The sequence below is a fragment of the Myxocyprinus asiaticus genome, chromosome 28 (genome assembly GCF_019703515.2).
Source record: "Myxocyprinus asiaticus isolate MX2 ecotype Aquarium Trade chromosome 28, UBuf_Myxa_2, whole genome shotgun sequence".
In the NCBI taxonomy this organism is placed as follows: Eukaryota; Metazoa; Chordata; class Actinopteri; order Cypriniformes; family Catostomidae; genus Myxocyprinus; species Myxocyprinus asiaticus.
Window position 1 is genome coordinate 43,440,516 of NC_059371.1, and position 26,692 is coordinate 43,467,207.

The 26,692-nt window shown below is 41.2% G+C and overlaps 2 protein-coding genes across 2 annotated transcripts in view; one reads left to right on the forward strand and one right to left on the reverse strand.

Moving 5' to 3' along the window:
- LOC127418577 (zinc finger protein 721-like) overlaps window positions 1-26,692 on the forward strand; it is a 620,351-nt gene that overhangs the window by 500,897 nt on the left and 92,762 nt on the right. The window lies entirely within an intron of this gene.
- LOC127419356 (zinc finger protein 665-like) overlaps window positions 1-26,692 on the reverse strand; it is a 41,107-nt gene that overhangs the window by 2,127 nt on the left and 12,288 nt on the right. Inside the window, exons 4-5 of the mRNA XM_051660714.1 lie at window positions 9,816-10,172; window positions 4,363-4,645 (exon numbers count right to left, since the gene is read on the reverse strand). Of these exons, the coding sequence (XP_051516674.1) occupies window positions 4,363-4,645; window positions 9,816-10,172 (640 nt within the window). The remainder of the gene's footprint in view (window positions 1-4,362; window positions 4,646-9,815; window positions 10,173-26,692) is intronic.

The following is a 26,692-nucleotide window of genomic DNA, read 5'->3' on the forward strand; positions in this document are numbered from 1 at the left end:
AACATATCACTGCAAAGAGCCACACAATACACGTGCACACAAATAACACACATGCACAACTGTGTTTTACAATAATGTATAGGCCAAATTACATAACACATAATGGTTTTTATGAATATTAACTTTAGTATCATCCTACTTCCTTTTAATTGACTCAGTGGGACACCTGGCAGTCCTTGGTTTCCACAATCCTTTTCAGGTCTGGCTTGTATTCAGTTGTGGCTACTTGAAGCAACTCTTTCACATGTGTGTCAGTAAGAATTGAGCGATGCTTTGATTTGACATTTTTTCAATGTAGAAATAACTGATTCACAGACATAAGTTGACCCAAACATAGACAGTAGTTTGAGTGCAGCCTGTTTGACATTGGGATATGTCTCCATCGGCACAATCTTTCAAAACTCCACGATTCCTTCCCTCTGAACACATTTAAGTCCGTCATCCTCAGAAAGTTCAGTCATCTCCAACTGAGATGCTGCTTCATCTGCCACTAAAGGGGGTTTCAAACAGTCTGATTCAGCAGTGAAAGGGTTGAGGAGGAATTAAATCTGTGGCCTTTTTTGCTGTAGGTTGCAGAATCTCTCCTCAAAACACTGCTGGAAATTTTCAAGCAGTGTTGCATATTGTGCAGTGCTCCCTTATACAACCTCTGCTGCTAGTTCACTTGATTTCAAGGATGGAAAGTGTGAGAGCTCTCCCTTTTGTAGATGTGTCTTGAATAGCTTGAGTTTGTTGGCAAACATGAAAACACTCTGCACCATGTCAGGCAGCATCTTTAACTTCCCTTGGAGATCCAGGTTCAATCTGTTAAGATAATGAAGCATGTCGACCAAAAACACTAAATCCGAAATCCACTGGTGGTCATGTAGTTCAGGATAGTCCCTATTTTTCTCTGCAAGGAACAGCTTCACAGGGTTCAAAAGCTAAAAAAAAAATGTAAAAGCACGTTACCTCTTGAAAGTCATCTCACAGTGCAGTGAAGCAGAAGATCACTTGGAAGGACTTCAAGTTCAGCTATGAGATTTTTGAACTGTCAGTGATTTAGAGCATGTGTGTGAATAAAATTCACAATTTCCAGCACAGGTTTCATGATGTGGTCCAAGTTCAGCTTTTTATACACCAAGAGCACTTTATGGACAATACAGAGAAACGTCCAAAAATCTGGAAAAGGGTTGTCCGCTTTACACTGGCCAATAAGGCCATTTGCAGATCCCAGCATGGCTGGTGCTCCATCTGTAGCTATTGCTGTTAGTTTTGATAACTGCAGTTTAGCTTTCTCAACAACAGTCATCAGTGTGTCTTTAAGATCGATGCCACGCATCCTCTCTTTAAGCGGTACAATGTCAAGCAGCTCTTCTTTAATTAACAAATATTGCCAACTGTGGCTTATCTTGAACATCGCAAGACTCATCTAAAGCAGTGCTGAAATACCGACACTTATCAGGGTCCATGTATAATTGTGTTTCTATTGCGTTGTTAATGTCCGATATTCTCTGTTCAACAGTGTGCTGTGAAAGTCGAAGGTTTGACACCGAGCAATGCACGTTGTCATTTTCGGGAGATATGATAGCAACAACATCACTGAGGCACTTCTTGAATAATTCCCCTTCATTATATGGCCTTTTAGCGTGAGCAATGTTCCATGCCAGCTGATGTGATGCCATTGTGACAGTCTCTGAATGCTTAGTTAATTTTTGAAAGTCTTCTTCTCTGACTGACTTTTCAAATCGTTTATCTTGTGCTGTCGAAGTTCAGTGCCTTTGGGAAATTCCTGGCACACTTTAGCATGGAGTGAGGTAAAATGGCGCTCGAGATTTGAAGCCTTAAAATGCGACAGTGAAGTCTGGCATATCAAGCAGAAGGGTTTCCTTGATTGATATTAAAACTAGTTTAAATACATGTTGGAATGTAAAATAAATTGTAAACACAGAACACATGGATGGAGGGAAGAGCCGCAGAGGAGTAAGCAAAGAGCTGCCCTCTAGATGTAGAACATAGGCTAAATATAAAAATGTAATCAAAAGTTTATCATCGATAATGTTATATCAGTTTATTGCCCAGCCCTACGTGACGGTCAGTCTGTGATCACAGCCGTGTAAAGTGCAAGTGGTCAGGAGATTGCTTCTCTCGCTGGATCTGCATAAGATAGCAACTTTATTGTCAAAGTGCTTCAAGTGCACTTTATACTAGTGATGCACTGAAGTGAAAATTCTAACCCAAAATTGCAAACAAAAGTTCTGGACATACTAGGCTGAAAACAGACTCCTGATGATTAGTTTAATTTAGACTTTGTTTGGAATAAATTACAAAATTCTAAATGTTATTATTAAGGATGCACAGAAACTCCTTTTTCTAAACTACACATTTCATTGTTAAATAGAGTAAAACAGAAAAGGATTACATAAAAAATTTTGTTGTCTAATAAGAAAGCCTTTTTATTTAACTACTCTACTTGATAATGCGTAATGGGGGCCAGCTGGTACGTGATAGCTGTGCAGTTTGTGTAAACCTCTCTCCCCTGTCCTTAAGAGGTGCACTAGCGGCTGACCCGAGGCTGTAGCCTTTAGCCTACTTGTTAGCGTGTCCGCCTCCCATGCCGGCTGACACAGATTCGAAAATCACTCAGAGCGTGTCGAGCAGGACCGGTTACAGTGGTGCCGTGACCCAGATAGGAGTGAGGTTTAGGGGGGTGAGTGTAACGGAAACTATCTGGTACGTGATAGCTGTGCGGTATATGGCGCTAGGGGCTGTAGCCTTTAGCCTCCTCGTTAGAGCTCCCACATCCCTTGTCAGCTGATGCCAGTTCGAATCATGCTCGAGTGGGTCGAGCAGGACCGGTTACAGTAGTGCCGTGACCCAGATGGGAGGGAGGTTTAGGGGGGTGAGTGTAACGGGAACCAGCTGGTAAGTGATAGCTGTGCGGTATGTGTAAACATCCACTCTTCTGTCCTCAAGAGGCGCACAAGCGACTGATGCTACAGGCTGTAGCCTCCTCATTAGTGTGCCTGCCTCCCATGCCGGCTGACACCGGTTTGAATCCCGCTCACAATGGGACCGACAGGACCGGTTATGGTGGTGCTGTGACCCGGATGGGAGTGAGGTTTAGTGGGGTGATTGTAATGGTAGCCAGCTGGTACGTGACAGCTGTGCGGTATGTGTAAACCTCACTCCCCTGTCCCCAAGAGGCGCAATAGCAACTGACGCTAGAGGCTGTAGCCTTTAGCCTCCTTGTTAGCGAATCCGTCTCCCATGCCGGCAGATGCCAGTTCTCGGAGCGGATCAAGCAGGACCAGTTACAATTGCAGCAGCAAAATTAACAGTAATTTCAGTGAATATCTTCAGGGAACATGAAGCCAGTTTTATATTTTTATCCCTACATTGTATGCAGATCTGAAATCTGGAACGGATTTATTTGTGGATTTTTTTTGTGCTCACTTTAGTTGCAATAGGATATCACATTACTACTGTTATATTATACTATAATATCTAACATTTCAGTCATCATTTCTTAACTTTAAAACCCTATGGCTTTTATTTTGGAGGAACATTCCAGGAAGAACTCCGACCTGTGCATAAACGAATCCAGCGTGCATGTGCTGCTATCAGTGTGTCAACAATCGAGCTAATGTATTCAACTATATATATATATATATATATATATATATATATATATATATATATATATATATATATATATAGTTTTCAGCTGCAGATGGCACGAGTGAAGCGGCACATCAAACAACCGAGAGTAACAGAGGCACTTGAGAGTACGAGAGTAGATTTGGCTCCTTTTGTAGAGTAATAAAAAAAATCACATGATATGTTTTTGGAAAATGTCTCTTCTCGAACAATCGTACAGAAATAGGCAAGTTTGCATGCCGGTGTGTGTTCATGTTGACTGATCTTTAATTGACTGAACAAAGTAACAGGAATGCCCTCAAAGTAGGTGAAGCTCCAGGTCAAACCTACTGATGATGTGGACCAATGGCAGTGAGAAGGTGTTTAGCAGCGGCACAAAGTTTTACTGAAAGTTTGCGCTGGCGAGCTGTTATGAACCACTGAAACAATCTCAAAAACACCTTTGCTTTGGCCAGATTTTGTTCTAAATGATGTCACAAATGTTCGTTCTTCAATTTCATATGAAGTATGCTGGGTCTTTCACTGTCCCTGATGAACTGATGTGACTTTAGAACATTTTTAATTAAAAGACTTACCTTTAAAGACAACGAAGAACATCTAAAACGACTAACAAAACAGCGGGAAACTTGTGAGTGTGACTTTTGAGCGATGAAACATCTGCTAACAGATCCTGACATGACAGTCGATTGTCATGAAAATGAACAACAACAGAAAGAAACATACCTGAAGTAATAAAATCATTGTTATCTTCATCACTCTGTTCTTCCTCTGCTGTGGTTTCTCCTCTCATCTTCATCAGGTTCCTGCAGTCCAGCAGCTTCACTGAACACATCTTCACTGGTGTCTGCAGCATCTGCTGTTCATCATCATCTTCATCACTCTGTTGTTCTTCTGTTGTGTTTTCTTCTTTTATCTCCTCCTGCTTCACTTCAATCTTCACTGGTGTCTGCAGCATCTGCTGTTCTCCAGCATGAATCACATCCACCTGCTCTCTCATGATGAACTTCTGAACACAAAAACATCATCATTATAATGGACTGACATTCATCAAACTCAAAAACAGATCTGTTAAACTAAATAACTGTTCATGAGATGGTATAATTGGTTATCTCGCTAACAACAGAAAGATGAAAAATAGGTGATTAAAGGTAATTTAATCACATTTACATGGTTATAGCAAGAATAAACACTGTGCGGGGTAATCTGATGTATTCTAGCATTTAAAAACTGACCCTGAACACGTTTTGGGGTGTGAAATAATGGAGAGGTCAGTCCAAGGAATCCATGGGTGCAATTCAAAATACCAGTCTGTTTCCTGGGGTGGTGAATTACCCTTTTGTTCTTAAATTATGAGTGTCAATTACACAGGGTGAAAGTTTTCAAAACTTAAAAACACAAAACAATTAATTTCTAAAGTGACATTTAATGTTTGACCAAACTTCTTAAAGCTACACTACGTAAGACTTATTTTTATTAGAAATGAACAACATTTAATTAATGAGCAAGTACACCAACAATCCGTCTTTCAAACCATGTTTTTGCCTTACCCTGATTCACTATGGTAAACCCATAATAATGATTTATATTTTAGAGCTGTCGGGACAGATTTTTGGGAAACTGCATACCTCTGTTAGTCGTCGGTGCGTTTATGTCAAGTCCGTATATAAAGAAAAGAAGGTCCATCTATAAAGGTGTGTGTTTATGTGCAGTGATAGGTGTTGTAGTAGTTTGAAGCTGAAAGCTTGTAGCCACACAACTGAGCAATATTGACCATGTATCATTCAAAAAGGCAACCCTCTGGGGAATCAATTGTTTTCAAAATAAAGAAACCTCGAACCGAGAAGAGAGACAACAGACACATGAGCAAGATCCAACAACACAAAAGAGCACAGTTAACACTTGACAGCAAACAATAAACTGCCAAAGAAAGAAGAGAAACACAAGGAATAAGCAGGGAGTGCAATCAGAATGAAGCAGGTGGAACGGGCGAGTAAATCATTGCCGTGATCAGCGTCTCCCCGAGAACGTGAGACACAAGGGAGAGAGAAAAACAAACAACAGTATGAGCCGACACAAATGCCGGAACCGTGACAACACTGACAGAGAAAAGCCTAGGTATGTGTACAATACACGTTATTATTATTGTCATGATACAATAAATCAGTATTTAAGACAACCAAAGGTGGTTTGATAATTAATTTGTTTATAACTAATCGCTGCATTGGAGAATTGCATTGCTGACAAGGTAGAGAGGACAGGCAAATGGACATTAGCGGTTCGAATGGTTAGAATGCAGTGCACAGGAACAGTCGTTTTTTTGACTGTAAAGTTTGTTTAAAGGTGTCATGAATTGGATTTTTATTTTATTTTATAATGTTCCTTGAGGTTCACATATAATGTTAGTGTGATTTTTTTCATTAAAAGTATTCATAATTTAGGAATAATTGGACATTTTCTATCCAGTTTTTGTACCTCTGATTCACACCTCTGATGTGTATGTTCTTGAAGACTTCAGTGTAAACACCCACTGCTGTGATTGGGTAACATCTTTGCATGTGGATAAGTGTAATCGCCATTACGCGCATGTGGAGTTGTTTTGAAAACTTTGGATGGTAAAAAAAAATGACAAATGGAGGAATTCATCCATACATGTTTGAGCCAGATTCTGATCCCAAATTTGAAGAAAATTAACCCCCTCCACTAACACCACGGATACTGCAGTCTGTGACAGCGTGGTAAGTAATAACTGTAATTTACTTGTCTATTTGTGTAATAGGTATTAATTTTATTCTTGTTTAAACCAAGACACGACATAATGGTGTATATCTTGTAGTGCCCGACCGATACATCGGTATCGGCATATATGTTTACCGATATGCACAGATATGAAAACTTTTTTCCAGAACATATAATGCAGAAAATAATGCTTTAGAACTGGTGTCATAACATAGTTTGTCCAGCAGAGTGCGCTCCGACTCCACTGTTTACAGAGCTGAGATGACGGTGGCTCTGCAGACAGGGCGGAGTTAAGCGGTGCCTTCTCGGTAAGTTGCTAACTAGTTTGTAAAATACATACTGGAAAGTTAATAAACAATGACCCCATCATTTTCCCTTTTCAATATAACTAATATAATGTTAACCCTGTCCCTGACAACCATGTCACTCTTGTTTATCACATCAGTTTGCTGTTAGCCAGTTATAGTTTGTCAGTGCAGTCAGTAATGCAGCAGATTGAAAGGTAAACATCAGAGCATATTTTTGCAGCACAGCAGACAACGGTGCGGTGGTGGATTGTGTCTGTTGATTGTTGATTTCACGCTATGTTGTTACCTAGTTGGTGAGATGCAATGCTGGTCCATCTTTTGTTCTCCAAGACAACAAGCTTATAGCTACAGTTGTGCTCAAAAGTTTGCATACCCTGGCAAAAATTTTGAAATTTTGGCATTGATTTTGAAAATATGACTGCTCATGCAAAAATCAGTCTTTTATTTAAGGATAGTGATCATATGAAGCCATTTATTATCACATAGTTGTATGGCTCCTTTTAAAATCATAATGATAACAGAAATCACCCAAATGGCCCTGATCAAAAGTTTACATACCCTTGAATGTTTGGCCTTGTTTCAGACACACAAGGTGACACACACAGGTTTAAATAGCAATTAAAGGTTAATTAATTAATTAAAGGTTAATTAAAGCAATTAGTGTCTGTGTATAAATAGTAAATGAGTTTGTTAGCTCTCACGTGGATGCACTGAGCAGGCTAGATACTGAGCCATGGGGAGCAGAAAAGAACTGTCAAAAGACCTGTGTAACAAGGTAATGGAACTTTATAAAGATGGAAAAGGATATAAATAGATATCCAAAGCCTTGAAAATGCCAGTCAGTACTGTTCAATCACTTATTAAGAAGTGTAAAATTCGGGGATCTCTTGATACCAAGCCAAGGTCAGGTAGACCAAGAAAGATTTCTGCCACAACTGCCAGAAGAATTGGTCGGGATACAAAGAAAAACCTACAGGTAACCTCAGGAGAAATACAGGCTGCTCTGGAAAAAGACAGTGTGGTTGTTTCAAGGAGCACAATACGACGATACTTGAACAAAAATTAGCTGCATGGTCGAGTTGCCAGAAAGAAGCCTTTACTGCGCCAATGCCACAAAAAATCCCGGTTACAATATGCCCGACAACACCTTGACATGCCTCACAGCTTCTGGCACACTGTAATTTGGAGTGACGAGACCAAAATAGAGCTTTATGTTCACAACCATAAGCGCTATGTTTAGAGAGGCGTCAACAAGGCCAATAGTGAAAAGAATACCATCCCCACTGTGAAGCATGGTGGTGGCTCACTGATGTTTTGGGGGTGTGTGAGCTCTAAAGGCACAGGGAATCTTGTGAAAATTGATGGCAAGATGAATGCAGCATGTTATCAGAAAATACTGGCAGACAATTTGCATTCTTCTGCATGAAAGCTGCACATGGGACGCTCTTGGACTTTCAAGCACGACAATGACCCTAAGCACAAGGCCAAGTTGACCCTCCAGTGGTTACAGCAGAAAAAGGTGAAGGTTCTGGAGTGGCCATCACAGTCTTAATACCTTAATATCATCGAGCCACTCTGGGGAGATCTCAAACGTGCGGTTCATGCAAGATGACCAAAGACTTTGCATGACCTGGAGGCATTTTGCCAAGACGAATGGGCAGCTATACCACCTGCAAGAATTTGGGGCCTCATAGACAACTATTACAAAAGACAACATGCTGTCATTGATGCTAAAGGGGGCAATACACAGTATTAAGAACTAAGGGTATGCAGACTTTTGAACAGGGGTCATTTCATTTTTTCTTTGTTGCCATGTTTTGTTTTTATGATTGTGCCATTCCGTTATAACCTACAGTTGAATATGAATCCCATAAGAAATAAAAGAAATGTGTTTTGCCTGCTCACTCATGTTTTCTTTAAAAATGGTACATATTTTACCAATTCTCCAAGGGTATGCAAACTTTTGAGCACAACTGTAACTAGCTAACCACCTAGCTACTTTCATACCTTGTCAGCTGAGTGGAAGCTAAAGTGTGAACATGTATTTACCAAATTATTTTGTTTAGGATTCACAGTTTGGTACCCCCTTCAACCGAACAATTCCAGTCACTGCATTTATAAAATGTAATGTTTAAAAGTCTGGTTTTCCACCATTGAAAGTTTCCCCTGCACTTGTATAGCAGAATACGGTGTAACAACACTGCTGCTGTTTATCTCTTGTCTTGGCAGGTGTAAATGCTTCTTGTTTTACAACCTGCCAATAACTGACTGGCAGTATTAATATAGTCAGCATTTGACTGATACTAAACAGTACTGATGTTTATTTAGCTATTTATTGTATTTTTATTTATTCTTTATTTTCTCAGTGTTCATTTCTAGAATTTGTTGACAATGTATAATAATAATGTCAAATACACTTTGATAAAAATATTTTTTTAAGAAAGCAGCCTTCTGAGTATCTTTGCATAGTCATATCGGTGCAAAATCAGTGAACAATTCACATAGAAAAGGTCTGTTTTCATTCCAGCACAAAAATTAACTATATCGGCCACCATATCGGTAATCTGTGAATTTCCCCCCTCTAAAATCGGTATCGGTTTCAAAAATCTCATATCGGTCGGGCTCTTGTATCTTGTTACATAGCTAGGGCATTTTCCAACGGTGAAACATTTCCGTGTTTTACAAATGGTGAGTAAAGCATGACAGTACCAAATAAAGTGTAAATACATGGTGCTATCACATTTATAACTGTGAAAGTATACACTTACCGTGCAACATGTAAACGTATACAGGATACATTCACCGGTGTTTGTCGCACTGTCGTTCATCATATAATCATCTTTCATCATATATTCAGTGTAGTGACAAACGCATACGTTGTTCATTACAATCAGTCATGTTATCATTAAAAAGGAAAGAGATTGTCTAAATATATTGATCTCAATACTCTTTAGGTGCATCTGTGGCAATTATGCCATCATGCCAACAGAACAAGAAAATATATGCTGCTTAGAGATCCCTGTGCATTAAAAATAATACACGAGCATCTAAAATCTCTAGGATCAAATCAAATACTCAGAACATCTAACAGTCTGTAACATACGAAGCAAAACTATTAACATGGATACTCACACTTGTTTGTTGCGACATCACTGTTGGGTCCAATATAGTTGGCACTGCATCAATTTTTAATTTAAGTCTCTCTGCAAAGCCTGCCTCGAACTGTGTCTTGTTTGTGAAAGAATCATCGGTAAAATGAAGCGAGCAAACAAACACGTTCTTACTGACGTGATCCGGGACTTCATTAAAAATAAACGTCAGCCACTCTTTCTTAATGTTGGGATCCTTGCGAAGCAAATGCAAGAAATGTAGTTTCCCACAGCCTGGCACTGCACAACGTCTTGACATCTTCGTGGCCATCGTGACACCTCCTGTTGCTCCAAAGGTAATCTTACCGCTCCACTCTAACGGCAAGATCGGTGAGCGGGCCTAAGCAGTGTCGAAGATAAAGTAGGCGTTGATCTGTTTGTTTATGTTTATTACAGGCCTGTGCTGATGCAATACCTCACTATGACGTATTAGTGAGGAGGAAGTAGAGAACGAGTCGTTTTGGCACCTTGGTTTCAATAAAGCCTTTTTTTGGACTAACGAAGACGTTTTTGGTTCTGAAATTTACAGTATGTTTGTACAGTGCTATGAACTCTTATATGTCAAGATATCATGGTAAGTTTGATTTTCCAAATAATTTTTTTTTTCTCCGTTCTGACTAAATGAACTTCTGTCTAAACTTCCTACCTTTATGATGTAGTTATATACAAAAATTTAAGAGCATGGTAGAAATATGTTCGTCTGAAATAAATTTGATATTCATGTTATATCATACAATGTGTTTATGCCAGGGCACATATACTATAGACAATGCCATTCTAAAATTACCTTTAAAAATACAAGACTTGAGTTGATTTTAGTTCTATACCTTTTTCTCTCTCCCTTCCTTGTACATAATTTCATATATTTAATAAAACAGCAAAATGATATAATAAATATTGTCACTATTTGGCTTTGTTAGGCAGTGTCTTATGTTACTGCTTAACAACAAACACATTTGACCTGTGATATTTTAATTCATATTTTCTTTCATTTCAGATGGTAAAGGCTTTAAAGAAGATACCAGTGTGGCAGATTTAATTTATCAAAGTAATACTTACTAAAGTTCAGCACTCTTGTCCACTGAGTGGAAAGTTTTCATTCATATTATACATCTGAAAAACTATCTGCCGATTAATCGGATATCTGTCTATTTTCCCAGCTTAATTATCGGTATCAGCAAAACCCACTATTGGTCGACCTCTAACTAAAACGCCAAAGAAAGAAAAACAACATGCACAACAAAACGCAACTCAAAATAAATATAAATCTCTCAAATGATGTAAAACACATTGAACACGTAAAGAACTGAGCGCTCAAACTGTAGAAGTGTCTGAATTCGTCCCCTATCCACAATATAGTGCACTATTTAGGGTGTCTTATTCTGTTTGAATGATTTGGGGTGTCGGAGTTCTTTCCTCTTCTTCTTTCTTCTTCTTTTCTGTTTACTGGCAAACCAGCTTTTTGTGCATTACCGCCACCAACTGAACTGGAGTGTGGAGCATCGATGGAACATGAAAATTATTACACAATATATATATATATATATATATATATATATATATATATATATATATATATATATATATATATACTTAAAAAAACAACAACTATATTCTAGACTCAACTCCTGTTGCATTTAAAAAGCCAAAAACTGCATCTTTCATTGGTATTCTCCCATGCTTTTTAGCCAGAAGAGTTTCTATAGACATAATATTAATTTCCATTTCCTGCAACTTTGCCTGCATTACCTGCCTTTCATTGTTATATGCTGTACAATGTATAAGGATGTGTTCAACTGTTTCTAGCTCCTTGCACTTACTGCACATTCCTGTGGGATGCTTATTGATTTTATGTAAATTGGCATTTAGCCCTGTGTGTCCTATACGAAGTCTGGTAATTATTGAATTGTCCTTTCTTTATAATACAGAAATCAAATCTCCTGTTCCCACATTTTTCTGAATTTTAAACAGATGCGTCCCCTTTACCTCTCTTCCCATAGATTTTGCCAGATGTTATTTACCGCTTTACGAATACAAGTCTTTGCTTCTGATTTACTCATATTGATGGTATTCTCTACATTACAGCATTTAAGTGAGTTCTTTGCAAGTTTATCTGCTACCTCATTACCCTCCACTCCTACATCTGCAGGAACCCAAAGAAATGTGATGGGAAAAACCTCCGTTACTTAGCCTATATAATACTTGCAAGATTTCAAATATAATATCTTGTCTACTATCAGAATGGCCAGATTGCAGGCTTTTCAGGGCTGCCAGAGTATCTGTACAACTCCTCTTTCAACATTCATATCCTCCACCCACTGAAGAGCAATGAGAATTGCAGCTAATTCCACAGTAAATACAGATAAGTTGTCTGATGTTCTCTTTCTGACATATACCTGATATTTTGGTACAAAAAACATCTGCTCCAGTTTTCCCTGAGATTGGATCTTTTGATCCATCTGTAAAGATATGCATCATGTGGCTGTACTTATGTTCCATGTACTGCTGTACAACGTATTCTTCTGAGAATAGCAAATTTTTCTTAATTTCTTGGGAGTAAATTAATGTCTGTGCAAAGCATTGGAAAAAACCATGGTGGAATTGTGGGCAATGGCACAGTTTGTCTATAATTACTATGGTCCAATCCCATTGACTGGGCTAATCTAGTCCCTATCAATCCAAGACTTTGGCTATAGCCTCGAGTATGCTCCCAGCATTCATCAAACACAGACTTGGTAGGATGTACATCCTTGTGCCCCTTTAATGATACCCAATACACCATGGAGGGCTGTTGTTGTCTCAGTTGTAGCGGCATTTCACCCATCTTCACTTGCAAAGCTGCTACTGAAGATGTTCTGAAAGCTCCAAAGCATAAGTGCCTGATTCTGAGGTTGGAGTTCTTTCTTCTTCTTGTGTTTTCTGTCGGGTTATAAAACAACTTTTTGTGAATTTCCGACATCTGCTGGACTGGAGTGTATAAAATACCAACATCTGATTAATCAGTCCTGTTGTCTAGTTTTAAAATACATTATACACTTTAAACAGTTTTAAAGCATTATGCAGGAAAAATTGAATGATTTTCTATTTTTAAGGGTTTTCTATTTCCACTGGCATAAATGTTTCTGATTTAGAATCTCTTGTATGTGCTACACATTTAACAGTGTCTAAGAAACCACTTTTAAAAGAATAATTCACCCAAAAATGTTAATTCTGTAATAATTTACTTACCCTCATTTTGTTCAAAACATGTATGACTTTATATCTTATGTTGTACACTAAAGGCAAACTTAAAAGTTACATAAATTCTTCACTTTTATTCCCCTTTAGTCAAAGCTCTGAAATGGATCATAATAATTAAATGCACTCTAATGATGGCTTGTAAACATTGTTCCTCACAGAAAGTCAGTCCATTATTTCCCCATCCCAAATCTCCTGCCACCTCCTTATTAGTTTCTGCCTTCCTGAATGTGATGTTTGTCAATGAGTGTCTCTAGTATATTCTATCGATTCTAAAATGTTGGTTTAAAATTTTTTTGTGTGGAACTTATAAAACAAAAGTAAACATTTAATAAACTACATTAGTTACCATGAACTAACAATGAACAATTGTGTTTTTATAAATACACATTAACCAAGATTAATAAATGTTGTGAAATAAAAGTTCAAATTTGTTAGTTCATGATACCTAAAGCTTTTGTTAACAAATAGAAAATGTTTGTAAAGTGTTAGGCTACTATTTTTTTTCTTCATAAAATTCTTCAAAAATTATTTTGACAAATGTTTCCAAATTCAATATATTATTTTGTAGATGGAACCACTTGATGTTCAGAATCTTGCTCAAGAGCACAAAGGTGATTGAGTATTTCACTAATTCTCTCAAACTGATCAAAGTTTGAACCTTCAACCTTTAAGAATGAACCTTGACACACCACACAAATACTTTGAATTTATAAATAAATTCATAATGATAACAACACCACATTTTATCTTGACATATTTTCAGTGTATATGTCATCAACATGGTCCCTTTAAAATGTTTTACTCGGAGACAGTCACAGGTTAAGCATCACTATGTAAAAGCTATTTGTGTGTTGTTGTTTTTTTTTTTTTGTTGTTGTTGTTTTTTTTTGTGTGATAAAGTTTATACAAATGAGTAGGAAAGAGTAGGGATAATTTTAATACTTTCTGACTTATTCAGACACTTTTAAGCCTAAATATTTGACATGTCAGCAGTCATTACTTACCAACTAAATAACTTGAGTCAAAAACAATTAAGCTAAAGTACACATAGGCCAATGTTACATTACTGTAATTCCAACTAGGCTGTATTATTGTTATGATGACATGTTATCAATATAACAGTGAATGGAAAATGTTTGATACAGTGGTGGCAAAAAAATATTGGCACCCTTGGTAAATATGAGCAAAGAAGGCTGTGAAAAAAATCTGCACTATTTATCCTTTTGATCTTTCATTCAAAAATTCACAAAAATCTAACATTTAATTGAATCAAAACAATTGAAAGAGGGGAAATATCTGATTTATTAAATAAATATTTTTCTCCAAAACACGTTGGCCACAATTATTGGCACCCCTAGAAATTCTTATGAGTAAAATATATTTGAGGTATATTCCCATTTATATTTAATTTTTTTAGTGCACCTGGGTGACTATTAACATGAAATTGTTCAGCAATGACTTCCTGTTTCACAGGGGTATACTAAATATGATCATCAATTGCCTAAATCATCAATCACAGTGGGTAAGACCAAAGAATATAGTTCTGATGTGCGGCAAAAGGTTGTTGAGCTTCACAAAATGGGAAGTGGCTATAAGAAAATAGCCAAAGCATTGAAAATGCCCATTTCCACCATCAGGGCAATAATTAACAAGTTCCAATCAACTGGAGATGTTAAGAATTGGCCTGGAAAAGGACGTGTGTCTATATTGTCTCCACGCACAGTGAGGAGGATGGTTCAAGTGGCCAAAGAATCTCCAAGGATCACAGCTCTAGAATTGCAGAAATTAGTTGGGTCATGGGGTCAGAAAGTCTAACAAAAATATCATACATCACCTACATCACCACAAGTTGTTTGGGAGGGTTTCAAGAAAAAAAGCCTCTGCTCTCATCCAACAAAAAACTCAAGCGTCTTCAGTTTGCCAGACACTACTGGAACTTCAAATGCGACCGGGTTTTATGGTCAGATGAAACAAAAAACAGCTTTTGGCAGCAAACACCAGAGATGGGTTTGAAGCACTAGAGGATTTGGAGAATTGTAGTCGGCGTGACAACATCCAAATTGTTGGAATTCCTGAGCATGAGGAAGGCCGAGATATGGTAAAATTCCTAGATGAGCTCTTTCCGAGTCTGCTCGACATAACAGGCCATAAGCTGGAAATCGAGTGAGCTCACAGGGTCCCGGCTCGGAGATCCACAGAGGGAGACAGGCCCTGATCAATTCTGGCCAAATTTCTGAGATCATCCGATAAAGATCTTGTGTTACGCAGACGAGAAGTAAAGGAAGGCTTTCTTGGAAGAAACACAGCATTTTCTTCCTTGAATCGATCATGTTTCTCTCTTGTTGAATTTGCAAAGTCTGGGATTATCGTGATCGATTCAAGGAATGTAAGAAACTCTTACATCAACGGAAGGTTACTTTTGCACTCTTGTTTCCGGCCAAGCTGAGAATAGATACTAAGGATGGATGTAGAGAATTTACATGCCCACAGCAAGCGATGTCTTTCATAAAGTCATTGGAGTGAGTAAGCCATTTGGTGATTTTCATGTTGCCACCTAGTGGGCCTGTCTCACTGAACATACACTTGACTGTCTGAGGAAACCGAGCGCCATTTTCGTTTCGTTTTGCGTTGGTTCCGCCTATCAGCTGGAGTTTGTTTTGTGGAATATTTCTTGCAGGACATTGGAATGAGTAGGGCATGTGTTGCACTCGTATAATGACCGAATGGACCATCTCACTGAACATTCGTTTGACTGCCCGAGGAACTGAAGGCCCCCCCCCCCCTTTTTTTTTCCCCAGTTCCGCTAGTGGCTGGAGTTTGTTCTGTGGAGGAACACACCTTCGGAACAGTTATGTGGATGAATCTACACGTTCTTTGTGCTTATGCCTCCTATTGGCTGGAGTTTGTTTTATAGATTATTTTCTGTTGTGTAATTCTGTCTCACAAAATTTGTATAGAAGCACCGGACTTGAGCAATCCAATGGCAAAGTTGTTGCGGGGGCTCTCGTAGGTGTACAAGTTTAGAGGGATGGACCGGTTGGCACTGTCGTGTGCGGAGTTAGTACACACGTTTTTCTTTTTTCTGTGTTTTTTGTTCAGGGGAAGTTCGGGTTTTGATTGTTGCACTAATGTGGGAATGTGGTCCTTATAATTGTATTTTTTCTAATATGTCAAAATGTAAAATGTTAATATGATTGGATTGTCTCTCTCCACGTGGAATGTGAATGGGTTGGGGCACCCCATAAAAAGAAGGAAGGTTATTTCTTTTCTTAAATGTAAGAAATATGATATAGTGTTTCTTCAAAAATGCATTTCCACAGGAAGCTGGAAAATTTGGGAAGATATGGGCTGGACATGTTTTCTTTAGTGCTGGCTCAAGTAAGAGCAGGGGAGTCATTACATTGATAAGCAAGCATCTACAATTCAAATGTCTCAAACAGATTAGAGATAAATTAGGAAGAGTCATTATTGTTTTAGCTGAAATTAAGGGCAAAGGTTGATTTTGGCTAATATTTACGCACCTAACACTGATGATAAGGGCTTTTTTTTTAATAGATCTTGAAGGGATGTTGAAAGCCGCTGGCACCCCTCATGATATAATATTGGGAGGAGACTTTAATCTTTTGATGGACTCAGTCCTTGATCATAGTGAAGCAAAAGTGTGTAAGCCTCCTAGAGCAACAATGACACTTCACAGGATGTGTAAAAATCTTGGTCTTACAGATATTTGAAGACTTTTGAACCCATCTGGTAGGGACTATACATTTGTTCATCAGTCCATAAGATTTATTCTAGAATAGATGTTTTTTATATATATATCTACGTCCCACATTTCATCTGTTGTGGATTGCTCAATTGGAAACATCTTAGTCTCAGATCATGCCCTGGTGAGCTTAGAGGTGTTGCCACACACAGAGAAAAAGAAATCATATAGTTGGTGCCTTAATGTATCCCTTTTACAAAATCCTGAATTCCAACAAATGTTAAAGGCTGAAATCAATGTTTATATGGAGACCAACTGGTCCTCAGTATCCTCTGTGGGTGTGGCTTGGGAGGCACTTAAAGCGGTTATTAGGAGTCAGATCATACAGTATGCCTCATTCATCAAAAAGTCCAAAGCACAAGAACTTGTGGAGTTGGAAGGGAATATTAAAAGTGCCGAGGCAGAGCTGAATGTCGTCTGATGGCCTCAGAGAATTGACCTGATTGAAATACAGATATAATACTATTTTTTCGCAGGAGGAGGAGTTTTGGCTATTCAGGGCAAGACAGTCATACTTTGAGTCGGGGAACAAAGCAGGGAAGCTGTTGGCTAGATATTAAGCAGAGAGAGTCTTTTTCTACCATTGCTGTTGGTGAAATTTTTACTAATATTAATAATAATTTTAAATATTTCTATCATTTTCTTTATAGTTCCATATCCTCGTCTACTGATGAAGATATTAGAAACTTTGTGGAACCTCTAGAACTCCCTAAATTGATGACTGAGCAAACATTTTTTCTTGATTCTGAGATAAACTTGGAGGAGCTTGGCGAGGTAATTAAGGCCTTGCCTACAGGCAAGTCTCCGGGGCCAGATGGCATTGCCGCTGAATTTTTTAGATCTTATGCTACAGAACTGGCTCCACATTTGTTAGAAGTTTATACAGAATCATTAAAGAATGGAAAGCTTCCGCCAACCATAACACAAGCCCGGATCAGTCTGATACTTAAAAAGGACAAAGATCCAAGCGAATGAAAGAGTTACCATTCAATTTCCCTGATCCAGCTAGACGTAAAAATATTGTCAAAATTCTGATACATTAGGCGTTTCATTATTATCATGTGGTCAGTGCCGAATGATCAGACTCCAATCACTACCATCTCACTTGACACTGAAGAGGCAATTGATATGGTAGAATGGGATTATCTTTTTAAAATTTTGGAAATATACAGGTTCGGGATTACTTTTATTGGATGTTTTAAGTTACTTTATAGACACCCGGTAGCGGCGGTACAAACAAATGGATTAATTTCAGATTATTTTACTCTAGATAGGGGCACCCGGCAGGGTTGCCCTCTTTCCCCATTATTGTTCTGGAACCATTAGCTGCCACAATAAGAAATAAAGATGATTTTCTAGGGGTGGTGGCGGGAGGTATGGTGCATAAGCTTTTGCTTTACGCAGATGATATTTTTTTATTCGTTTCCGACCCCACTAGATCTACGCCTTGCCTCCACAGGATTATTAATTCCTTTTCTAAATTCTCAGGATACAGAGTCAATTGATCTAAATCTGAAGCTTTGTCTCTGACAGCGTACTGCCCAGTAACGGATTTTCAGCCAGGCGCCTTCCAATGGCCCAAACAGGGCATTAAGTATTTGGGCATTTTATTCCCAGAAAATTTGTCTGATTTAGTTAGAGTTCATTCTGACCCCTTAATAAAAAGGTTTTCGAGCGATGTGGGCAGGTGGGCTCCATTACATTTATCTATGATTGGAAAGGTTAATGTTATTAAAATTAATTGTATTCTAAAATTTAACTACCTTCTGCAGTCTCTCCCTGTTGATGTCCCCCTCTCTTATTTCAAGCAATTTGATAGCATAGTGAAGTCCTTTATTTGGAATGGTAAATATCCCAGATTACATTTCAACAAGTTACATAGGCCGATTGACAAAGGTAGGCTAGGCCTACCCAAGATTTTGTTTTATTATTATGTATTCGGTCTCAGACATTTGGCTCATTGGTCGCTTCCACCTGAGAGAGCCCCTCCCTGGTTTTGTATTGAACAGGAAGTCCTTGCCCCTATTTCGCCATTGCAAAGCCTTTCTATCAAACTAACCAGAGAAGTCACACCCCGTTATCTTGCATTGGCACATGGGTTGGACAAAAGTGTCCAGAGTGTTTGATTCGGACATTTATATAAATGTTTCCTCAAGCATATGGCTGAACCCTAAATTACATATTAATAAGTACCCTTTCTGCTAGTCAGAGTGGATTGTGAGGGGGGTTACTGCACTCGGTGACCTATATGAGAGTAGTGTGTTGAGATCCTTTGAAAATTTGGTCTGGGGGATGGGGCTTCAACTTCTCTCAAGAGATTATGGGAGAAAGATTTAAACTTGGTATTGGAGGAGGGAGTGTGGGCTAGGATTCTAAAAAATGTCAAGTCTGCATCAAGAGATGCAAGGGTCTGTCTGATGCAATTTAAGATTTTGCATCGATTCTGTGATAATGTTAATAATTTATCAATTTTTTATGTTGTGTATGTATGTTTTATGTTTGGAATCAATAAAATTGTTAATAAAAAAAATAAAGATTTAAAGTGAAAAAGCTGTATTTTGTTCTGTTCTCAAATGTTGAAAACCCAAAACCAGTTGAATCACTTCTAAAGACACTGAATAAACCACTGGAGTCGTATGGATTACTTTTATGATGCCTTTATGTGATATTTGGATAGTCAGAGTTCTGGTCACCATTCACTTGCACTATATGGATCTACATTTATTAAATATTCTTCTATTAAATATTTGTGTTCAGAAGGAAGTCGTAAAAATTTGGGATGAGTAAATGATGAGGGAATTTTAATTTTGGGTAAACTATTCCTTTAAACAATGGTTTGTGGAGCCATAAATGTTCAGTCTCAAAGTGAGCAGTACGCCTTACTGGAGATGATGAGAATCACATCTTGTGATAAGTCACAGTACCAGCAGCTAATCTTATGTATCGACAGCTCTTATAAGGTGTCTTGTGCCTGTGAACCCCCTCCACCCATTTTAAAGACAATTAAATAAATAATAATTTGTGTTGTTAAACCTTGATTATTTCTGCTGTATATCAACTCAATGTATGTCTTGCCTGCTGTGTGTTTAAATATTGTCTAATATCATTTTAAAGCCCATCTTTCACGATCTGAAGATGTGTCTAGTGTTTGATTTGTTTTGACTAACATTAACATGTACATGTTTAAAATATACATTAATTTGACAAAGCTTTTAATGCTGAATAGGACACTTCAGGCTTAAGGCCTATTCACACCAAGCCCAACTTTCCACATTTATGTCAATGCCAATATAAAACCTGTCACTTCATTTTCCTGTATAATGCTGTAAGAGTTTAAAGTATATAATGTATTTTAAAGTTAGACAATAGGACTGATTAATCAGATGTTGGTATTTTAAACACTCCAGTCCAGCAGATGTCGGAAATTCAACATAAGTTGTTTTATAAACCACCTGAAAACACAAGTAGTAGAAAGGGGAGAGGCTGGTCGTCGAGGCGGTTGAAACACCGAGCTGTGACTGGAGCAGAGATGACTGGAAGTGACGATGATTCAGAAGTAAAAGTAACAAAGGTTAAACGACTGCAATATTTGAGAAAAAGGACAGTTTGTCAGTACGGATTCATTTTCAGGAGATAAAGCTGCCACTTAGAGATATGGTTGGGATAATGAGCTACCCAATAAGAGTACACAACCAATGAGATGTTTCAGTTGTCAAAGATATATGTGGCAGCTGTGTGCAATAGTAAGCAACGCTGTGGGAAATGTGGTGGAGAACATCAGTATGGATCATGTGGAGAGGGAATAAATGTGTAACTCTGGGGAAGAGCATAGTGCTGCTTACAGGGGATATGCTGTGAAGAAAAGAGCAGTAAAGGTACAGAACATTAAAATAACAGAGGGGATTTCATATGCTGAAGCCATTGAGAGAGTCAAGAACACACTGATGCCCAGCCATGGCACGTTATATGCAGTTAAGATACATGAGAAGAGAGGAGTCATTGTAGGGTAACTAAAGAATCTCTAGTGGTGGACACAAGTCAGTTTCTAACGTTCATGGCAGAAGTGATTAATTGTTCAGCTCAAACACCTAGCAGAACAGAAAGGATCAAGATTATAATTAGTGCAGCAGAAAAATACCTGGATGTGCAAGATATCACTACAGAATCAATTAATGAAGCACTTAGAGCCGGACCAGCAGGCACATAATCGTCCAGTGTGGAAAATATATGAAAGGACTGATTGTACTTCAGTGGGATGCGAGAAGTCTTATCGCAAATGGACAAGAGTTTAAAAAATGTATTAATGAATTACAGAAGAAACCTGATGTCATATGCATATAAGAAACATGGCTTAAACCACACCTTGATTTTATTTTGCACATAAGGATAGGGAAACAGGAAATGGAGGTGGAGTGGCTACTTTTATAATACAAGGTGTGGCAGCGGGGGCGTGGTCAAGCATCTCTCCGGAGAGAGAGAAAGCGGTAAGGGCTCTTACACCTGAGCTAAATTATGTCCAACACCTGTCTCTAATTTCAGTGAGCACAGGGAGAGCGGCATAAATAGAGCCACACCGCAAGTAGAAGAGAGAGAGCCTGGGCACCACAGACCCGAACAAGAAGCAAAGAGTTTTCTTAGTACAAATGATGAGAGTTTATTTTGTGAAGCGGTGTGTGATTATAGATTAATTTAGTGAATAGCGTAAAGACTCTGAGATTGCAATTGTGCTGCAGAGAGAAAATAAATCCTTACCTGAACCAGGAAAGCTGCTTCTCGCCTCCTCTTTACACTGGTGCCGAAACCCGGGATTGAAGTTTGGGTTGAAGATGGATGGAAGTCATCCCGTAGAGTCCTCCCAGTTGGTGGAGATCCTCCAAGCCCTCGCTGGCCTACATCAGAGCCACCAGCAGACACTGCTTGAGCTCCAACAAGATCAAGATCGCCGGTTTGTCGAGCTCCTGCTTGCTCAAGCCGAGGACCGGCAGGCGATCCGGAGCCTCCTCAGCCAGGAGGCGTCCTCAGCCGCGACCCCGGACACTCCCGCGCCGTTACCCCCGCCCGCATTACAGAAAATGGGGGCGGCGGATGACCCCGAGGCCTTCCTGGATTTGTTTAAGCGGACCGCCAAGATATGGGGCTGGCCGCTCGGCCAATGGGCGGCCCGACTGATCCCACTATTGTCCGGGGAAGCCCAGCTTGCGGCTCAACAACTGCCAGGAGCTTGAAGTTGGAAAGCTCCGACCGCCCATTTGCCTTCGCCCAGTGGCTCCGTGACGCCTGCCGAAGATGGCTGCTAGCGGGGGACCACGACGTCGATGGAATTATCGACCAGGTGGTACTGGAGCAATTCACACAACGACTGCCAAAAGGGACGGCGGAGTGGGTCCAGTGCCACCGCCCGGCGTCATTGGAGGAAGCTGTCCGGCTTGCGGAGGACCACATGGTGGCGATCCTGAGGGTGGAAGAGCCCTCCTACATTTTCTCTCCTCCCTCTGTCTCTTCCCCCTCCCCTCTCTCCTCTCGTTCTGCTCTCTCTCCAGGTCCCGTTCCTGCCCCACACAGACGAGGAGGACTTCAGCTGCTGAGACCAGTTCCCCGGGTGTGGGAGGCGACACCTACCCCTATCCCAATGCCCCGCTGCTCTCCCCCTCAGGGGGGGCGCCCGCCGACGCAAGTGCGGGCGTAGCGCCTGGGCCGGCCTGCTGGAGGTGCGGAGATCAGTGCCCTCTGATGGAGCTGGGGAAGGTGGTGCGGGTCTCTGACCTCCCACAGGCTGCCCCCGACCGGGCTGGAGCGTACCGGATACCGGTAAGTGTCAAAGGGGGTACTCACCAAGTGTTGGTGGACACCGGGAGTAATCAAACCACTATCCACCAACGCCTGGTTCAACCCGAGGCATTGGTCACAACTAAAATGGTGAAGGTGAAATGTGTACACGGGGATATTCATAAGTATCCGGTGGTGACCCTGATGATTAAATTCCGGGGGAAAAAGCATAGAGTGGAGGCCGCGGTTAGTTCCCGCCTCACCCATCCGCTGATTTTGGGGACTGATTGGCCTGATTTCAGAGTTTTATTAAAGGGAATTTGCGCGGATGGGTCCTGTATGAAGTTAGGGAGATGTATGATGTGCGATGCTCTGGCAGGGGAGGCGTAGCCGGGGCCGTCCTCGACAGTTCCACGTCATAATGACGAGAGAGGGGGAGAGGCTGCAACCCCTCCCCTTCTCAGGGAATTCCCTGAGGGGGATTTCCCTTTGGAGCAGTCGCGAGACGAAACCCTCAAACACGCCTTCGACCAAGTGAGAGTCATCGATGGTCAACGACTCCAGCCGGACATCACCCTTTCATACCCCTATTTTGCGATTATAAATGAGCAGTTGTATAGAGTGACACAGGACACTCAAACTAAAGAGGATACAACCCAACTTTTGATTCCAAGGAGCCATCGGGAAATGTATTCCAGGCGGCTCATTATAATCCCATGGCGGGTCATCTAGGAGAAAGGAAAACACTGAACCGTCTAATAGCCCGTTTTTATTGGCCGGGCATTGGCGGCGATGTCCGCAGGTGGTGTGTGGCATGCCGCGAATGCCAACTGGTTAACCCACTGGCCACCCCAAAAGCGCCATTGCGCCCTCTCCCTTTGATCGAGGTCCCCTTTGAGAGAATTGGAATGGACCTCGTCGGGCCATTAGAACGGCAGCACGCGGACATCGCTTTGTATTGGTCCTAGTGGACTATGGAACGCGATATCCGGAAGCAGTGCCTCTTCGCAACATCTCAGCACGCAGTGTTGCGGAGGCACTCTTCAAAATAATCTCCCGGGTGGGGATTCCGAAAGAAATCCTCACCGATCAGGGCACAACGTTTATGTCACGGACACTACGCGAACTATATGAGTTGTTAAATATTAAATCGATTCGCACCAGCGTATACCATCATCAAACGGATGGCCTGGTAGAACGATTTAATAAAACCCTCAAAAACATGATTCGTAAGTTCGTGCACGACGATGCTAGAAATTGGGATAAATGGCTCGACCCCCTGTTATTTGCAGTACGAGAGGTCCCGCAAGCCTCCGCTGGCTTCTCCCCATTCGAGCTGCTGTATGGGCGACGCCCACGCGGCGTGCTTGATGTATTGCGAGAGGCCTGGGAGGAGGGACCTTCAAACAGCAAAAATGAAATTCAATACGTTCTTGATCTTAGAGCAAAACTCCACACTTTGGGACAGCTAACACAGGAGAATTTGCTCCAAGCCCAAGAACGACAGCGCCGACTGTATGACAGGGGAACTCAGCTAAGGGAATTTGCACCGGGAGATAAAGTGCTTGTATTGCTTCCCACATCGAGCTCTAAATTACTCGCCAAGTGGCAAGGACCCTTTGAGGTCACACGACAAGTGGGAGATCTCGATTATGAGGTTAAACGAACCGATAGAGGGGGCACACGTCAAATATACCACCTCAATCTCCTGAAATTGTGGAGGGAGGCAGTTCCCGTGACATTGGCTACAGTGGTTCCCGAGAAGGCGGAACTCGGACCAGAGGTGAGTTCAAAGCATAAACAGTTCACCCCGGTCACTTGCGGAGACCACCTCTCACCGAGTCAACTCGCGGAGGTTGCTAGGTTGCAACAGGAATTTGCGGACGTGTTCTCCTCTCTACCGGGACATACAAACCTCATCCATCACCACATCGAGACCGAGCCAGGGGTCGTGGTACATAGCCACCCCTGTCGATTACCCGAAAACAAGAAAAAAATTGTTCGGGAAGAAGTGGATGCAATGCTCAATATGGGGGTAATAGAAGAATCCCACAGTGATTGGTCCAGCCCAGTTGTTCTAGTGCCTAAGAGCGACGGGTCTGTGCGATTCTGTGTGGATTATAGAAAAGTCAACGCGGTGTCTAAATTTGATGCATATCCAATGCCTCACGTTGATGAGTTGCTCGATCGGTTGGGCACTGCTCGATTTTACTCGACATTGGATTTGACGAAGGGTTATTGGCAGATCCCCTTGACACCAATTTCCCATGAGAAAACCGCCTTCTCCACACCGTTTGGATTACACCAATTCTTGACACTTCCGTTCGGTTTGTTTGGGGCCCCGGCTACGTTTCAGCGTCTCATGGACCGAATCCTCAGACCGCATTCAGCTTACGCCACTGCCTATTTAGATGACATCATCATTTACAGCAATGATTGGCAGCGGCACATGCAACATCTGAGGGTGGTTCTGAGATCGCTGCGCCGAGCGGGACTCACAGCGAACCTGAAGAAGTGCGCGATTGGATGGGTGGAGGTACGTCCCCAAATTGATAAGACAGCGGCGATTGCGACCTGCCCGAGACCCAAGACCAAAAAGGGGGTGAGACAGTTCCTGGGGCTGGCTGGCTATTATAGAAGGTTCGTACCTAATTATTCGGACGTCACCAGCCCGCTGACTGATCTCACTAAAAAGGGAGCTCCAGATCCGGTCCAGTGGACGGAGCAGTGTCAGCGGGCGTTCATGCAAGTTAAAGCTGCACTTTGCAGGGGGCCACTTTTACATTCACCTGACTTCTCTCTCCTTTTTGTTTTACAGACAGATGCTTCAGACAGGGGGCTAGGGGCCGTACTCTCGCAGGTGGTGGAGGGGGAGGAGAGCCCGGTGCTGTACATTAGCCGTAAGCTCTCGTTGAGGGAAACTAAGTACAGCACCGTAGAAAAGGAGTGTCTCGCCATCAAGTGGGCGGTCCTCACTCTCCGATACTACCTGTTGGGGCGGGCCTTCACCCTATGTTCCGATCACGCCCTACTCCAGTGGCTCCACCGCATGAAAGATACCAATGCCCGGATCACCCGTTGGTACCTGGCTCTTCAGCCGTTTAAGTTCAAGGTGGTCCACAGGCCGGGGGCGCAGATGGCTGTCGCCGACTTCCTTTCCAGGAATGGGGGGGAGTGGTAGGCAGGCCGGATGCCGCCCCGGCCTGAGTCGGGCGGTGGGGATATGTGGCAGCGGGGGCGTGGTCAAGCATCTCTCCGGAGAGAGAGAAAGCGGTAAGGGCGCTTACACCTGAACTAAATTATGTCCAACACCTGTCTCTAATTTCAGTGAGCACGGGGAGAGCGGCATAAATAGAGCCACACCGCAAGCAGAAGAGAGAGAGCCTGGGCACCACAGACCCGAACAAGAAGCAAAGAGTTTTCTTAGTACAAATGATGAGAGTTTATTTTGTGAAGCGGTGTGTGATTATAGATTAACTTAGTGAATAATGTAAAGACTCTGAGATTGCAATTGTGCTGCAGAGAGAAAATAAATCCTTACCTGAACCAGGAAAGCTGCTTCTCGCCTCTTCTTTACACAAGGTCAGCAATGAATTAGAGGCAGTAGTTATAGAAATTTGGCCAGATAATAGTGGCATTACAGTGATCAGCATTTACAATCCATGTAACAGACTTAATAAAGAAATACTTGGATATTGTGAGCTCCTATAGTCATAAGGTAATATGGTGTGGTGATTTTAATGCTCATAATACACTGTGGAGTTCCCAACCGGCTGCCAAAATGCGGAGGGGCGTTCCATCTGCCAGGGGTCGGAGGATTTGCTCTGGTCCACCTGGGTAGGAGCAGCTGTTGTCCACCAGAGGATGGAGGAGTGATTGAGGACCAGGCGACTGCGTGTCTGGAACCGGCGAGTACGTTTTTTTCTTTCTCTCCTCTCTCTCTCTCACTGTAGCTCTGCCTTGCCCTTTCCCTCTCCTCTTTTTTTTTTTTTTGTTTTTCCCTCCCCTCGTCCCCCTCCCCAGCTCAAGAGAGGCAGGAAAAAGCCTGCCTGCAGGTAGGGCCAGAAGGGCAGCCGGAAAGGAGGGGGGGA